This window comes from Phasianus colchicus, chromosome 10 (genome assembly GCF_987193195.1).
Source record: "Phasianus colchicus chromosome 10, bPhaCol1.hap1.1, whole genome shotgun sequence".
Classification (NCBI taxonomy): domain Eukaryota; kingdom Metazoa; phylum Chordata; class Aves; order Galliformes; family Phasianidae; genus Phasianus; species Phasianus colchicus.
This window is the reverse complement of record NC_143445.1, coordinates 19,201,472-19,219,235: the sequence shown is the minus strand read 5'-3', so window position 1 is coordinate 19,219,235 and position 17,764 is coordinate 19,201,472. Positions and strand designations below refer to the sequence as shown.

Sequence of the window (17,764 nt, the reverse complement as noted above, 5' to 3'; positions counted from 1 at the left end):
AATTCTATTTTGCATGTATACAAATAAGCTTACATTTGAACACAGACTATAAACATACATACATTCAAACACTGTTTAAATGAGAAGATGCAAAGCTCCTAGAAGGACAGAGGGGATACATTTTAAACAAGAAGGTAGCTCCAAGTTTTGTGCTGTGCAGAGAACAAATACTTGAGGGTGGCAAAGGATCATGCAGTTCACAAAAGGACCAAAAGAAATATCATTAAGCAGTGATGTGAGAAGCATCTTCCCAGCTCATTTCTTGACATAAACATTATTCTTCAGTGACACTTCATGAATTCCAGATTTGGGCAGACATCCCATGGTTACAGCAGAGTGCACGGAGAAGGGTCAAAGCAAGACAGTGCAGTGCATTCCAAATACCCTCTGTGCATAGGATAGGCACATGGAAATGTGCTCTGTGAGTTCCTAAATAAAGGCACCAGGAACCTCAGAGGATCCCAGAAGAATGCTGCCCTCACAGTTCTGCTTCTGCAGTACAGCTGGCTTTCAATCAATGTCATCTCAACACCTGTTTTTGTTCCATGTTGCCCTGTACTTCAGTTCAACATTTTTACACTGGAATTCAAAGATTCAAGTGATACAAGTGATACATTCATCAATATATTAATACAGAGTCAAAGGCAAGTAACTGAAATGACGGATGACAAATCCTTCCAGAACCTGATCATTTCACTTGGCGTAATGCCATGCACTGCAATCAAGCGTCGGTACTTACAGATATCAAAATCAATTTTATCAATAAAGAATTGTTGATTACCTTCTGGAATACTGATGTTCACCTTAAGTATATTTAAGCAAATTCCAACATAAACATCCTCAAACTTTATAGGTTTGATATGACCCATCAGTTCATAAATCCTCAGAGCCAGTTTTCCATCCAGTACATAACCCATTCCACTGCAGTATGGAGGATAAGACTTGAACGGATATTCATCATAAGAAATGTATGTTTTTTGGTAAAAGCCTCTATAGGCAACATTACCTATAAGAGGATAACCTGTAAAAATGCTTTCCGAGGAGTTGAACTTCAGAAGAAACTTCACTAAGTTACCAGTGTTGATGAAGACATCAGTATCTGTCTTCATGACGAATCTAGCATTAGAACAGAATTCAGTCACCCATCTGAACGCCATGATTGTTTTCAAGGTAAGATTGTTGTAAGTGTCCATAAAATCTTGGCGAATTATGTCACCATAGAGTATGATTTCATCTTCTACTGAGAGTGCTGCAGAATTGTCCTCTGTTTCCGTTTCCTGACCTAATAAGAACAGGGTTAGAACTCGATGTCCCCACCAGAAGCTTTCAGATCCCCACGTTATCCTTATGGCTTGCCTTGACTTCACATCCTTAGGTCTCGAAGACACCAAGATGACCAGAAATGGATTAATGTCTTTGCATTTCAAGCGTTGATTTGATGTGAAGAGGTAGGCTTGCTTGTAAACTGGTTCATACTCATAGAAATACATGCTGTTCACGTGCTCAACCACAACGTTTGAAGAAAAAGTAATGTACCACATGGTTACAACAGAAAATATGAGAAGAAAGAAAAAGATCCATTTTAATGGGATCACATGCATGACACTAAATGGAACTGGGCAGTAACCGAAGTATATCAGTAGCCTTCAAAATCTGTACCACAAGTTCTGAAGTACGTCTCTTACTGAAAAAGAAATGAAAAAGTAGTGTTCAGAATGCTATTGTTCAAGCAGTACCTTTTTCTTAGCGTGTCAGCTAAAGTGTGCTGTAATGAGGATGAGAAGCCCAAGAGTCATTGGCCCAGCTGTCACATGTAGCATCCTATGCACCATGGATCAGTACTGTATCCCAGAGTGAGCACAAGCAAAATGCTGAGCAGAAAGAGAACATTTCAGTGAACAAGATGAAAAATATCTAACTTAAATTAGATAGACCAATGCTTAGTATTTGATTTTATATAAATAACATTTCTCAGGATTTGACCAATCTGAAGTAAACCACATCAATGTGTGGTCAGTTCTTGACAATCTAAAGGAAAAAAAATCTGGTGATAAAGATTTCAATTCCTTACAGAAAAGCCTGATTCTGCGACATTTTGAACAACAGAATCAGAGACCAATTCCTGATCTGATAAGCAATGAAAAATCTGAGAAACAAGGAAACCATCTCTTCAGGTCCCTTGTCACACTATGCAGAACACAATCTCAAAGCTGCCATATCCTTTCTACATGCTGGCACCACACAGCATCCAGAACAAGAACTCTGTTTGCTGCAACCAGGAATCCTTCTGGTGGAGCTGTGAAAGTTCAGCTCAGGTTCCCTCAGACCCTTGCAGTCCTGTTCCACCCTTCCCACCCCTGCTGGCCCTTCCAAACCCTCCTCACCATCTTACTCATCGAAACACCAACACTGAACCATCTTCACCTTTTTTGGAAATACAGCAGCTAGCACAGAGGCAGAGCGTGCAGCCGCAAAAGTGAGAGAACAGGATGTGTGATCAGAAATGAGTCCTTGCAGACTGCTGGTAGAAGAGGGCAAATGAAAAAAAAGTCCACACTAGGTATGTGCCAACAGCACCATCAGCTCAACACGATGGTCAACGATGCACAAAGCATTTCTGCATGCGTAAGGTCACGTTCCCTAAGTGATATGCTGACCTGTTCACAAGTTAGCACAGGTTCATCAAAATAAGGCTTTTACAGAGGTTTCTGGGTGGGCACTACGCTCCCTGAAACATCAGACAGCTGTTCCTGTAGTGCCCAGAATAAGTAACACAGGCAGGCACCTTCCAGCTTTTAGCAGCAGAACTCTGCCTTCAAGCCAGTGCGGAAAATAAAAGAAGGGCAGATTAAAGGGGAAGCCCTCACTGCAGCGGGTGGCAGAAAATTCCCCTTCTGTTCTTACATCAAAAGCTCAAGCGAAAGAGAAGAGGCAGAGGAGACCAAGTGCAGCTCAAGGACTGCTCCTCTCACGGTGACATTTGTTTCCGGGCTCACGGCTTGCTGGAAAGGCCGCACCACGGTGAAGTTACCTCCACGTGTTCGTTCTACGGCTCACAGCAGTGCCTGGAGGTGTTTTTGCAGGAGCCCGGCCTTCGTAAAGCAGTGCGGCGTTCAGTGCCGCTCGCAGCAGCTCTCACAGACGCCTCGCTGTGCTTCGCGCTGCCCGAGCGGCCTTTCTTTGCTGCAGAAACCTCTTTTGAGAGCTGACACCCACCAGCCACAACTCATTAAGAGGAAGCCTGCCGCCCTCTGCTGAAACTACTCGAAAGTTAAATTGCTTTCATGCTCATATTAGCAAAGAAAAAGGTTAAAAAGTTGTGGGGACTTTTGTTCTCAGCACCTTTAAGGAACCGCCGGCCCCTCGGCGGGCACAGCGCGGCCAGCACAGCGCTCCGGCATTGCCCAGCACAGCCCGGCCCCTCGGACGCAACCCCTCCCCCAGCTGCCCGCGGCCGCCTCCCGCCCGCCATTACCGTGCCGCGTTACGACGTTCCGCCGCCGCCTCCCGCTCGCCGGGCGTCCGCGATGTCGCGCAGGGCGGAGTGGGGCGGAGCTGCCCGCCTCCCCCGGGTAACGGCAGCGCGGCCGCCTCACCGCGCCACCGCTCGCCTCGCGCCTAACGGCCGCCGCGCGCCGCAGCCCGCCTTCCGCTCGCGCCTCAGCGCTCGCGCCTCAGCCCTCCCGCCTCACGGCCGCCTCGGCCCCGCTGTGGCAACGTCTCGTGGGGGTTCCAGCGAGAGAGGCGTTTTTCAACCGAGCTCGGCCTCCTTTAGCCGCAAAATTCACCGCTGTGAGATCTGCCCTCAGAGCCTCCCCGTGTGCCCCGCAGCCATTACGGTGTCGCGCTGCGGCGTTGGGGAGAACATCCCAAAAGCGTTATGGCGTGAGGTTCCTGAGTTCTGACATACGGCAAACGGGCTGCCCCCATGTTTTACAACTCTAAGACTTTAAAATGAATATCCGAGCAAACCCTATCGACAATAACCGCGCCCCAGCAAGGCAAACGCACCTTTGGACGCCAGTGAGGCGAGCTCTGGTTCCCACACGTTTTGCATGGCTGCCTGTCTCCCATCTTTCAGTTCACTGTTTATAAAGAAACACAAATACTTTCTTCCGTGGTTTAAAACCTCCTGAAAGAAATCTTACACGTAATCCATCTGTGTCATTAAATACGAAGAATGTACAAAAGTGAGTATGTCACCGTCATCTTTTGTTGCCCCAGTTAGTTCTGGTATAACCCCTTCAGCTTCAAGAGAAACCAGCTTATGACTTGTCTGTCAAGACTGAGGTTTATTTTACTCAATGTGAAATATCAGGGCAACCCGTGTCATGAGTATCAGAATGATTACCTGTATCAGTCAGCAGCTTATTTAGCCAGGAGACCTTTGCATCTTTTTGCTGATTATGTACTTCCTGAAGCACAACAGATGTACTGATCCTTATGAGTCCATCTAGGTATAAGGCCAAATAAGTAGTGAAGCACTCAGTATGCATCAGGCTAGCACAATGTAGATCTACCAGCTGTCAAAAAATGGAGACTCAACATGATTCAAATAATATTAGACTGAATTTTCAATTTCCTCTTATTTAATCTATAGCTTAGAACACTAGTTTAAAAAAATCTCTTCTGATTCGGACGCAGATACTTCCTCCTTTCTTATTCCTTTCTTAAAGGAAATCAACACAGCTTCTGTGAGCAACAACAGAACAGCTGATAGCAAAGCTAACAAATGTCAGGTAGCTGAATCCCACCAGAGATCAGATCTTCAGATCTGTACTGAGACTGCATCGTGCGTGGTGCAGTTGGACGTGTTCACACAAACATAACTCAGAGTTTGTAATCAAAGCAGAGCACTTCATGCAGGAAGGAACTGGAAGAATAACTGCTGAGTTATTATAAAGGCAGCCAGCTTTAGAGCGCAGCACATTTTTAAGTGCAAGGCTAATATAGCTTGATTTTGAGTCCGTGTGTACCTACACAGGCTTACATTAGAAACCACTTGAGATTAATATATTGCTGAGAGATGAGATACTCTGGTGAATCAGGAACTTTGTCAATGCATGGACTGATAAGCCTGGGCAAACCAATAGGGTTTTCCTTCCTCACTGGCTGTGTTATTAAGTTTCTTCTCCAAAAGGGATGCAGTAACAAAGTGATGTCTCTGTGGGCACGCACTGAAACTGTTGCAGGTGGGTGGTGGTTCTCTGGACTGCGGGGTTAGGATGTATAACCACATCACTGCTGATTCAGAGCATGCATTTCTTCAACATAAAAAGAGTTCCTATATTCTAGAGGATGGTCAAGTGTGTATGGTTCAGTGTTTGAGCATGTTTAGAGACCTTTGGGCTTTGTGACCCATTGCTACATTACTCACTGCAGTTCCACCCACAGGCTTGGCATTGAACATTACACCTTCATAAATACTGTTTGCATGTTATCAACTCAATAAAAGCCAGAATGTATTTGTACAGAGCTTTTACTTACTTTTCATAGCACAAAGCAGCTGCTTCCACTTCCTTTTCCTTACTCTTTGTGCTCCATCTGACGGAGGAAGAAAGAAGTCTTACTGATAAAAACTGGCTCCACAGAAGACAGCGAATTCTGCCTTTAAAGGTTTAATACAGAAACCACAGCACAAATGGGCCTTCACATCACCAAGCACTCCAAAGTAAAACAAGCTAATATACTGATGTTAGGACTTGATTCTGCAGGGAAATCTACTCTGCTGTACAAGTTCAAGTCTGATGACGTTTTTCTAACAATTCCAACAATTGGCTTTAATGTCGATATGATGGAAACTGGGAAAGATTTTACGCTGACTTTTTGGGATGTTGGAGGACAACAGAAAATGAGACAGCTTTGGTGCAATTTCCTGGAGAATGCAGAAGGACTCGTGTATGTTGTGGACAGCGCTGATAAGCAACGTCTAGAGGAATCAAAGAAAGAATTTGAACTCCTTTTAAAGAATGAATCCATAAAAAATGTACCGGTCGTCGTGCTAGCAAACAAGCAGGATTTGCCCGGAGCTTTAAATGCTGAGGAAATAACCAGGAGATTCCACGTGAAGAAGTACTGCTGTGACAGAAATTGGTACGTACAGCCCTGCTGTGCTATCACGGGAGAAGGTTTGTCAGAAGCTCTCCAAAGACTGACTGCATTTGCGAAACACTACAGCAGATCAAAGGAGATCTCTACAAGTTTTAAGCAAAATGAAAAAAGTTAAGAATTTCTACCGTCAGATTTTGGTGAATATGACTCAAAATATTTTATCAGAAAGACTAAAATATTTAATTCTGGAGAACTCTTATAGGTAAATAAATATTTATAATGCACTTTGACAATTTTAAATTATATTCTTATACCTCCAGATGCTTCTGAGATACTGCTGCACTTCATTTTATTAGTGGCATCATACTCAGGGTTATTCAGCTCAGAAGTGTGTGTTGAATGGTAAAAAAGGCAGAGTTGACCACTTTAATTTTTGCAGTTGCAAAGAAAATAGGAGAGCAATGCTTAAAATGTTTATGCCAAGTAATTCATCAAAAGGTAACAGAGCCAAGCAGTTCATTCAGCACGCAAAGCAAGAGATAAGATGTTGTTTCATTAGATGTACTTTGTGGATGTATCTGTTGTATATAGTTGTTTGTAGCCTAAACTCTTAGTTACGTACAAAAAGAAATGTGACATTATTAAGTATTTGTTTGGATATTACTGCATTCTAGGACCGATTACTATGAATAGATTTTAACAAGCAGCATCTGTTCCTGCCAAGCCACAGATAAATCTGCTTTGTAAGGTGTAGGTCTGATGTCACACTGTTACCCACCTCCAGGTACCCCCCTGTCCCTCTGCTTTTGTTTGGGGCTGCTGGTCAGCTCTTAGAAATCGGGATGGATCCTGTCCTACCTGTACCAAAGCCACCTTAGATTTTGTTACTGACTAATTTAGTTCTGATTAAATTTGACATAAGAAGTGCAACAAAGTGCTAATCCTGTTACTACAGTTTGGGGATTAAAAAATAAAAAAAATAAAATAAAAAAATTGAATGAAATTTCTGTTGAGATTTCCTGATTCATGGAGTGAATTAGTATTCTGAATGCTATTAAAGCAACGATGGATTGTTAACTAGAAGTCTAATTGAACTGCATCAACCATGAAAACAGTTTAAAAGCTAAGATGGAAAAGTTAATAGAGCCTGTTCCTTCATAAGGAAGCGAAAAGAGACCATGTAGTTATTGGTTATACAGTTCCAGAACATCCAGACCATCTATTTCTGCCTTTTTGAGCCATGTCTACAGAGGTAGGATGCTCCGAGGCTTAGGATGCTTGCTTAGACACTTGGATTTCTTCTCCCCTGGATCTATCATAATCCCTGACCACAGGCGAGTCCTTCAGTCACTCTCAGCCTCAGCAGTCCCTTGGCAAAATGATCTCTGAAAAGCTGTGGCAAAGCTCAGCACGTGTGCCTTGTCTGCAAGAAGTCTGCAAGAAGTCTGCATTTCATTCTTACTAATAAACAGGCAGAAATTTCAAGTTACAGAAGGGTGAAGAAGTAAGTAAAGCACCCAGCTGTACCCTATTGTCTCATGCATGTATTATTCACAGACAAGAAGTCATCAGGTGAATTCACTGCAATAGTGAACAAAGGAAGCTTTCTCAGCAGAAGCTGTTATTAACACTGACAGTAATTACTGTGGGCTAAATCCTGAGTCATGTTGAGCCTACATTTCCAAAAGCAGAGCAAGTTTGTAGACTCGACATTGCCTGGGCTGTTCGTTTAGAGTCAGTGTAAAATACCTTGTAGCACAGAAAATATTTCTGATAAATGTGCAACCATGGAAATGTTATTTTTCCAAACTCGACAATTCAATGTTAAAAATGTAACATTTCAGATCAATAAATTTATAAACATTTGTATGAGTGTGATTTAATTCTCCCACTAGTTTAATCTGATCAGGTGTCTATTATAAATCAGAACCCAGTTCACTGGCCTCAGGACTTCCTCATTCAGCAAGAGATTTAACGAGTGTACCATGGTCTCTAACTAGACAAGAAGCAAGATCTGAAGGGAGAAACAGCACAGTATGATTAGACCCAGTTGATAGAGCTAAAATACAGAATAAGCTCTCTGGCACACAGTCGCTTCTCCAGGTTGTCAGATTAAATGATGCCCACATTGATTTGAAGAAAATCTTATACATTGCACTTCAAAAGAAATAAGACTTTTTCACATTCACTTAATATTAAGTTTTTTTATTATTTTTTTTTTTTCTAAGGGCTTTCCTCATGAAACAAATCCACGGCCATTTTATCTGCCTATGGAGACCCCTTTCCCTGAATAATTTTTAAGCCTTAAAACAAATATCAATCAAGTTGGACATATAGGAGGATTCTCAAAGGAACTGCATGCTTGAAAGTTTAATTTAAAAAATCAATGAGATAGAGAAAAGTGACCACACTGGTGCCCCCACTGAAGGCAAGGCTGATAAGGTACAAGAGACTAATCTCCCAGGGGATAAATGCTCCATTTTAGCATTTCAGCCACAAGAGAGCCAACAGGAAGAATAAATCCACAGAGCGCAAACCTAATTAGTTCGCCTGCTCCCAGAGCTCCTCCTTGTTGGTATTTTTCTATACTGTATGGATGATGAGTGTATTGGGCTTCTTTGGGATGAGGATATAGTAGGCATAGAATCCACTGTTTAAAATTTCCTTTCTACATCTGGAGTAAAGCATCTCCTTCTGTACCCACTATATCCAGGGCAAGGCCTGTCAAGAGGCTTATTTTTTAGGTAAGAAGGTGCAGAGGAAGTGCAGCCTTTGTCTGAGTTTCACAGGAGCACAGAGCAGAGCACCTCTGGGTGGGTTCTGCAGCCAAGGTGGCACATCTCCCTGGCCCACAGCCAGGCACGGTTTGTGCTAAATCAGAGGTGGTGAGCAGGGCCTCCTGTGCAAGTTGCCACATCTGTGCCTTCTGCTCTTGTGCACATACACAGCCCAGGGCGCTGTTTGCTTCCTGCTGGAAGCCTGCAAATTGTTTGATACCTGATCCCATCACAGGTCACATGTGAGATTAATGGCAAGGAAGTTAAAAAGATATTTCACCACTCCATCCTGCTATGGGGAGCTTCAGATCATTCAACTGCTTGGCTGAAAAATACAGTAAGCAGAGTAGTGTATATGTTAAGGAGCGCAACCAAACTGAATCCTACATAATACAAGGCGCAGCATCATAAGCACAATTGATTCCTGGATAACTTTTATTTTGTTATTTAAAAGTTATATTGGATACTCACTAAAAACAATTTTAGGATTTTTGAAGGAATGTTGAGGGTGCTTTGAGAAAGCAAGAAGAGTGCTGCCCCCTGGTTGTGCAACAGGAATGTCAGAAGCTGCTTTTTCACACTGCAGCCAAACTGAGTAGCAGACCAGATGGTGTGTGACTGGAAAAATTCGCATGGGGGGAAGGTTTTAAAGGTATTGGAGGTCCTGCCAGCTTACTATAATGATTCTGGGTTTAGAACTTTTTTCATTAGCTTTTGCAATGAATCACACCCTGACTGCAGATCCCTGACCTTACGTTCCTTGCATTGCTTATTGATACATATGACAATCTTGTGCAATTGCATGAGACAGGCAGAAACATCAAATATGTTTTAGCTACACTGTAGGAGTCCTACAGTGTCTGCTATTACACAAAGTTGGCTGTGCCTGTTTGTTTCTCTTTAGAACAATCATCCCTGAATAATGGTGCTTTGCTGAGACTGTGAAACACAAAGGGCAGGATGTGAGAATCCTCATGCACGCTGTATGCTGTCAGCTCTCGAGGAGCTTATTCAGTGGGAAATGTTTGGGTGTGACAATTTAGAAGTTAACAAATATGGAATACGGGGAAACATCCTTTTGACCAAACATTGATGACTGTGGTATAAAATCACAATTGTCTTTCTGAATTTTGGAACAGGTGTCACAGAGCTGATTGAATGCCATCCCAATAGGATTGAATGCTGTTTTAAGGAAAGACAGCAAACAACCTAAGGAACCATGGCACATTTGGATTGTAACACTCCCTCCTTCCTCTGGGAAACAACAACTCCAGTAACTGAATACTCTGCAGAATCAAAGGAAGGGATAGCACAGAAGAAATGCAGGACAAGGCTTTCTCAGTATCAGGTAATCTAAGCTGGTCGAGTTACCTCACATGTCTCTATTGCCATTCCTCCTCATTTCAGACAACTTAACTGAAATAATGGAAAACTTTCGTATATCAAAACAAACATCCATGTGTTTTTATTTGTTCAGAATATTTAGAAGCACTGTGTGCATGTTGAAGTGCTTAAAGTAGGCTTTTTTGCTAAAGTAAATGACTCATGCAAAGTTCTGTGCTGCTACAATTAGAGTTCTTGCACTTGTAATTGACTCAAGTATTCCTATTAAGCACAGACATAAGGATTCTGGACATTTATCTCATCAGATCACAGTAGATTATTCAAGTCTCTGTAATTCAGAATGTCAATTCTTGAGGGTGGAGACCCTACTTAAAAAGCAAACACCATATTCTGGGTAAAATTTCCAAATACAAATTAATAAAACTATAATAATTTAAAACAGACCTTATTTTGAATACACGTGACTTCAACAAATCATGCTTTACCTCATGACTTCATTCCTGCAGTACTCTGTGATGTTCTTGTCCTGCTCACAGCAGTGCACAGTTTACCTGCAGTGTCACTATGCTACATCTGGAGCGAAGCTGGGCTGCCATAAAGGGACACCTCCCCTCCCGCTCTTCTCCCTGACCCCTTCCCCAGGTACACAGTTACACTTGCAGGTCTTTGCACAGCAGAGATTTTCTCACTTTCCCACTGCTTCAATAGTTACCACAGAAGCAATGGCAGTTTTTGTGGTCTTTTTATTAGATTTTCATTGAGCTGTGTGTGCTTGCTCTCATGCTGCCCCTTATACTTGGAAACAATAACCCAAACACATTTACAAAACTGTTTCATTGTTTTCTTCCAGATCCTTCCTTAAAGCACTCCCTTCCCACCATGTATTCAGAAATCCTGACAATAGCTCTCTTGCTTTTATGATACGGCCTTGGCCCATATTTTTGACAACTATTTTATTATTTCCTTGTACTCTTCTTTTAGCCTCAGAATGTGCTTTCTTTGGTCCAAAGATCATCTTTTTGTTCTGCATTTCATATACTGCCTGATTGATGAGAAGAGTTTATAGACTATATCCTATTGCTATCGTTAGCCCCAGTCCTATGGGATATCTGCAAAAATAAGCAATTTTTGAGTTAAAATAAACCATAAGGCTTCAAAATCTAAGCCTTGTGTATTTATCCTTTACAGCAAAGATAGTTGGAGACAGCAGCAACACCTGCACTGCTCCAAAGTACAGCCAATCTCCCTAACAACCATGCTTGGCTGTTAAAGGGTAACTGCCTTAATATTGCTCAGTTACTTTATCTAAGGTATACATATTAATCACTGAAGAATGCTATTCTCTCAGCCCTCTCTTAACTGATTTGGAATTCTGAATTCATGAGAAAATCCCTCATTTTGACGTAAAAATGAAACGTAAAGGTATTCTGTAAACAGCTTAACAACTACATGAGAGATGAATGTCAGCCTCCATCAGCCGGGTTTGATGCCCAGAGCCCTTCCACCTCTGGATGCTGTCATCTCACAGGGCCATGCCTTTTGACTGAAATCACCATTTTATTTTGCTGAGGATTTACAATATAAGGTTCATTGTACCTAAAATGTACATAGCTGCTCACAATAGGAATGCTGATGTATTCATCAGTTACTTACACATGCTGCAGGCAGCACAAGTGCGTAAAAATACAGCTTGATTTACTCTGGTTTATTTCCTAATCTAGGAAGATAAAATAAAATAAGAAATAGTCTGCTTCAGACAAGGTATATAAGGAAAAATGCAGGAGGTGAACTGAGAGAAGATAAGTAAAGAAACACAATGGAAAAATAAAAAAAAAAAAAGAAAAAGAAAAATTGGTGAGAAGGATTCCCAGGGCAAACACAGCAGTAGGTACATGCAGAGAAACTGAGCAACACAAAGCAACACAAACAACAAGTCATGCTGCAGTCACTAACTCTTGAGCATTTTTCACATTTCCTTCTCCTAATAAGTGCGATAAGAAGCCTCTTCTTATTTTAAAATAAATATTTAATGCATTCCCACTTTTGTTCACATACGTAACCACACAAGTGTTCTCTCTGTGTGCATTACACACAAAAGGAGATTTTTTTCCATAGATTTCAGTGACATTCGGCCCCCAAAACAACATCTCCTTAGAGAAAATGCGGTACAAATAACTGACTCCCTACAGCAACTCTAAGTAATATTAATTAACTATTTAATCCCAAATGAGAATAATTAAAATATGTTGCACATATCAAAATCAAATGTGGAAATGAAATACAGTAGCCTAAAATTGCTCTCCTATCTATCCTACATAAGACACTTGTGTTTCTCAGCTATCATCTGCTTAGTAAGGGCTGTATTTCACACCTTTCCTTTTCTAAAACTAAGATTTTCCAAAGAGTCATTTGGTTCATTAAGCACTTAAAATAATCATTTACTGCCTATGCCAATGGGCAAACAAATACATAGTCTTATGTCTCATCTTAGTAAAAAGACCATGTAGAGTTCTGGGCAAAATTCAAGCCAAATTCTGGAAGTCTTTATCTGATTTGAGTAATATTACAAAAACACTTCATAGAACTTCAGTACTTCCTCACTGAGACATCTTGTGGCATGTAAGACATACTGCAGTTAATAATAATTAAACTCTCTGATTGTAAATTCAAATAGCGACAATGTGAGCTTGAGATCATTTTGGTTTGAGATGTTTATACAACACAGAGCTAAAAATCTGCACACTCCTTTTTCAACTACAAACTCATTAATTACAACAGTGATGAAGCATCTTCAGATATTTACAGCCCAGTGGTAACAAATTTGGTACTTCAGGAAATACCCACGTTTCATTCCACCTTAAGATGACTGTTTCAAAATTACAGCACTTTGGGGAACAGAAACTTCCTAACAGTGCATGTTTTTTCCATGAAGTGTCTAAACAGAGCAATGCATTTACTTTAATATTTGACCTGGACAAAAAATCTGCTGCTTTAAACCACTTCAAATGTAAATATTCCAAATCAACTCCAAACGCCATGGACTGAAATGTTCAACACTCTTCTGTCAAAAGATTTTCCACAGATAACTTATTTTGAGGAAATTATTTAGAATTCTCTCATTAACAATTCTTTATATTCTGTTCATTTGTACCTCACTGGGTCATCTCATCCTCTCGCAGCCCTTCCAACTCATGAAGATAAGTGTACCACCAGTGAGGAAGTGGCCAGAACAGCTCCCCTGATACACAGGCGACCTTCTGTAAGTGATTACTTACATCATTAACACAGAACCCTTTTCTATATGTTTCTTCCTTTGCTCTTGGGGCTTACAAACCTCACTAACCCACTGGGCACAAAGACATTGTGTATTTCCTTGTAATTAAAAACCCATTCAATATGTCAGCAATGTAATTCACATATACAGCAAATTGTATGACGTCTTTCATATTTGCTTCACGGGGTCCTGATTTATTTACAGTATGTAAATGCTGAGAGGATTAAAAACTGTTTCTATCTTGTGGGAATCCCTCTTGCAATCTGGTCTATAGAAGGAGCTGTGATTATCATATATAATGAGCTAAAGTTAGCAGAACAACAAGCCTGACATTTACTTGAAACATCTCTTGAAGTTATGGAGTACTGAACTTAATTTTTGAAGAAACTTGATTTAATATTTGACTGTAACATTGCTGGTGCATGGTAGTGTCTTGTTTTAGTAAATTCAAGAGTAATTCCATAACAGCACTCACCCTAACCCAGCACCCCACTGATAGCCAAACCTACCTCCCAAGAAAGTGAATCCTTGTGCCATCAAGCAGGTGGCTGTGCCCCTCCCTGAATGGCTGTGGGTGGGTTTCCCAGGTGAGGCAGTTGTTACTGGGGTGGAAATCACCCACTGATTCCTTTTTCTAACTCTTGGTTGTAGCCTTTGGGAAAAAAAGTAAACAACAGTCATTCAAATATTCAATAAGCTTTACCCAGTAACACAGATGTCCAAAGCTTAACAACCCATTAGTGCACAACGTGTGCCTTTTCCTTTCTTCTTTCACTCTCTCCTTTGTTGCTTTTTTTTTTTTATTTTTCTCCAAAAGCAATTTTTATCATTTGAGTAAAATGTACACTGGCAGCTATGGACACAAAAACAAATATTCTGTGATGGTTGGCCATCACAGCATCCAGGACTGCCATGTTGCCCGTCCTGTCATTCAGCAGCACTGCTTCCCCCCCATTCATCTCTCTTTGCCAGCACTATTATCCTGCAGGAACAGCACAAAATTCTGCCCTATCTGTCTCACAGATTAAATATCACAACTGAGGAAGGACAACAGTTACTCCATCACTTATTAGGATGTAATTATGTGCTCCTAAACCAGAATTGCCATTAACCTTAAAATGATTTTCACATGAAGTAGTTAGTGATTTATAAGAGCCCTGAATTACAGTTCAGAACTGAAAGGAGATTTTAATAATATAAAAAGAAGTAATGAAGTCTAAAAAAAAAAAGAGTTGATGTAGGTGATCTGATAGAAGTACAGAGTTCTTTAAGCTACTAAAACTCCACATATTTCAGGAAAATTATGTGGCCATTATTCCCCCTCCAAAAGAAAAGCTGAAACAGAAATATTACCCTTTATCAGACATAAGAAAATAAAGGAGAGCTCAGTCACAAATCCTTACAAGAATGGGCCTCGTTAGTGCTGCTGCTCAGAAGTACTCATTTTCTTCATTATAGTTCAACAAAGAGATATGCATAGTTAGTATATCTTCACATCTCTACTCAATATCAATTTTTCAGCCTTCCTAAATTCCAAACACAGTTATGTATTCTAGTTCCCTTGCAAAATTAGACTGAAACACAGCATTGAAAATAGCAATCTGCATCTGGACATTTACATATTTGTTGCATAAAAGATGCATCTCAGATCTGATGCCATTTTATATGCTAAATTCTGCTCACTGGCAGCATCAACAGCCAGAATCATAGAATGGCCTGGGTTGAAAAGGACCTCAAAGATCATCTAGTTTCAACCCCCCTGCCACAGGCTGGGTCACCAACCACCAGACCAGGCTGCCCAGAGCCACATCCAGCCTGGAAAGAAGTAACACAGCTTAAAATTCAGGTGCTCCCATAAGTGTCCCTATCTCTGTGATCCTGTAAGTCGTAGAGCCGCAGAATATTCTGAATTGGAAGAGACCTACATGGATCACAGAGTGCAACCCCTGGCTCCACACAGCACCACCCAAAATCCAAATCCTATGTCTGAAAGCATTGTCCAAACGCTTCTTGAACTCCAGTACCTTGGGGAGCCTCTTACAGGCCTTGAGTGTCCCACATCCGATGTGAAACTCATATTGCCTAACACTTCATATTAATTTTTAATTATCTAAGCATATTGTATATAATACTTGTTTTTCAAAATACAGCTCTGAGCATCATTCTTCCGTCCGACAGACCAATGAACTGAGGATATGAGGGCAGATGACCTCCCCTTGCTGCAGACAGCACAGGAGTGGGACAGAATTCAGAATATTGAAGTTCCCAGTCCTGTGTGCAGATAATAGTTTTTTCTTCTAAGAACCATTACAGAATTCACCTAAAGCAAGAAGATTCCTTTCACTGTGGTATCATTAGTGGAGCTACCAGAGGAGAACTTGGTTCCAGGGACTTTGTTAGAAGGGACTTTTTTTTTAAACATGGAAACAATATATCCCCAAGCCTTGCAGGGAACACAAAAACAGCTCATTTAATCAACAATTTCCTCACTTTTTATCTCAAACAAACTTTTTTCCCCCAGTATTTATTAGGAAATTGTTCTCTTTGAAAGGTAGAGCTGCTAAAACAAAGACAGGAAACTCAACACCACAATCTGCTGATCCCTGCTTGGTTCTCCTTCTTCTTCAGCTATTTGCAGCTGACAGATTCCGTGATCACTTCCAGCACCAAGAAACTTCCTTGGCAAGAGTTACTGCATGGTCCCTAAGTTTGTCTTCAAATGATCTGATCATTAAAAGCCAAATGTACAGAGACTGGTGGATTTTTCTACAGTTCAATTTAAATCAAAAGCAATCTCAAAATAGACGGTTATATTAAATACAAAGTTATGTTAAATCAGACTAACTGAGCTCAGGCATAGGTTCATGTACTGCTCCAGATAGCTCTGACAGCCTGACCATAAATTCTAACATGAGTGCCTGCTGCTCAGTGTTTACAGTCATGTGGGAGCCCTACGTTTATTTTCTAATCACAAGAGCAGATGTTCAGCTGATGTGAATCAGCAAACCGCCCCCAAAGCCAAAGGAACTACCTTTAATTTGTACCATCTGGGGATCTGTTTTGCAGGCCCTCTTTTTGAAGGCAAAGAATGCAGTGTGTTATCTTAGAACTAATTGCACAGTAGCTTCCAAAAAAATGGAAAAGGAAAATATCTAAAGCTCTTTAACTAGAAGAAAGTCCTCATTATGTGGTGTTTCAAATTCAAACAGGCCATGTGGGAGGATATCCCCAGGACCATTATAATACTTAGGCTCTAAGTAAGCACAGGAAAGAAAGCCTGGTAAAGGACAGTGTTAAACGAGTGAGAGCACTAAAACTAATTTGGCACAGTGACATCAACAGGCCTTTGGATTTATGAACATCTGATATGGGCCAGCACTGAAACCAAGCGCGAGGACATCTCTCAGTAATGTTAGTGCATTGTACAACATGATTACAGTGTCATAAATGGAAAGGTGTTGAATCCTACTGAGTTTTGAACAGCTTAGGACATTTTAGGCTGATTTTCAGTTCCGTGCAGTTCATTACTCTGAGTATTTGTGTTACTAGAAAGTAGGTTTGTAAGCACTGCTCCAGCTAAAGGGTAGTTTTTAGAAGTATAAATACATTAGGTTTTTCTCTAAATACTGCAAAGCTAAAATAAAAGTGTAACTAATGACTCTAATTTCTACTTGTAAAATGGACACAGAAAAATAAAAGGGACACGTGTACCAGAACTCCACAGCTTTTGAATGTGACAGAAGCATCCCACTGCATGAGAGAATAACTCTTGTATGCAAATGAATTTAGCCCAAAGATATGAGAGCTGAAACTACTTGCAGAAAATTCCCTAAAAGTTATTTCTGTTCATGCACTGTAGCAGCACCTGTCATTGATTACATGGGCTGTATTATCTTTCAAAGCAGGGTAAATCATTTCCCTCCCAGCCTGGGCTGCAGAGCAGCACTGTGATGTCTTCCTAGGAGTAATTGCAAGGCCTGAGATGAACACAGACACTTGCCAGGGGTGGTTACAAAATGTTGGATTACTATACTACATGTTAGGTATAGTCAAGAGTTTGAGGTTCGCATATTTTACTACTGTCATGCAAAGGACTTCAGGCAGCTTCCAACAAAAAAGCAACTTTAAACAGCAGAGTAACAGTTGAAAAAGCACACTGAAAAAGTGAGGAGAGGGCAGAAGGCTGTACCTTGTTTTAGACATTCATTTATCTAAGATAGTGGTATTAATGTATTTCTAGTTCAAAAGGGATGACATGCATCCACCCCACACAGTCCATCATACTGCACTTTTCACATGCCTCCAGACATCAGTAAAA

The 17,764-nt window shown here is 40.9% G+C and overlaps 2 protein-coding genes and 1 long non-coding RNA gene across 10 annotated transcripts; 2 read left to right on the top strand and 1 right to left on the bottom strand.

Moving 5' to 3' along the window:
* Positions 1-448: 448 nt before the first annotated feature.
* B3GALNT1 (beta-1,3-N-acetylgalactosaminyltransferase 1 (Globoside blood group)) lies at positions 449-4,440 on the bottom strand. 7 transcript variants are annotated; one of them, XM_090147630.1, is made up of 3 exons: positions 4,352-4,390; positions 4,012-4,085; positions 449-1,684 (listed from the first exon to the last, which is right to left on the bottom strand). In XM_090147630.1, the coding sequence occupies exon 3, from the start codon at positions 1,599-1,601 to the stop codon at positions 639-641; it is 963 nt and encodes a 320-aa protein (XP_090003756.1). In that variant the 5' UTR covers positions 1,602-1,684; positions 4,012-4,085; positions 4,352-4,390; the 3' UTR covers positions 449-638. The 7 variants fall into 7 exon arrangements, with proteins under 7 accessions (XP_090003756.1, XP_090003757.1, XP_031459571.1 ...); XM_090147631.1 differs by lacking the exon at positions 4,012-4,085 and having other exon boundaries at positions 4,352-4,440; XM_031603711.2 differs by lacking the exons at positions 4,012-4,085; positions 4,352-4,390 and adding an exon at positions 3,476-3,616.
* On the top strand, positions 4,130-17,386 carry LOC149916644 (uncharacterized). Of its 2 annotated transcripts, XR_016469746.1 has the most exons (4): positions 4,130-4,190; positions 9,968-10,176; positions 13,352-13,431; positions 15,597-17,386. It is a non-coding gene; the product is annotated as an uncharacterized LOC149916644 (long non-coding RNA). The 2 variants fall into 2 exon arrangements; XR_016469745.1 differs by lacking the exon at positions 4,130-4,190 and having other exon boundaries at positions 8,995-10,176.
* On the top strand, positions 5,641-6,767 carry ARL14 (ARF like GTPase 14). The gene has a single exon (XM_031603713.2). The coding sequence runs from the start codon at positions 5,642-5,644 to the stop codon at positions 6,224-6,226; it is 585 nt and encodes a 194-aa protein (XP_031459573.2). The 5' UTR covers position 5,641; the 3' UTR covers positions 6,227-6,767.
* Positions 17,387-17,764: the final 378 nt, after the last annotated feature.

Bases quoted from the DNA above. Each gene is read 5' to 3' on its own strand.
- B3GALNT1 (XM_090147631.1), bottom strand. From the start codon at position 1,601: ATGCATGTGATCCCATTAAAATGGATCTTTTTCTTTCTTCTCATATTT.
- ARL14 (XM_031603713.2), top strand. From the start codon at position 5,642: ATGGGCCTTCACATCACCAAGCACTCCAAAGTAAAACAAGCTAATATA.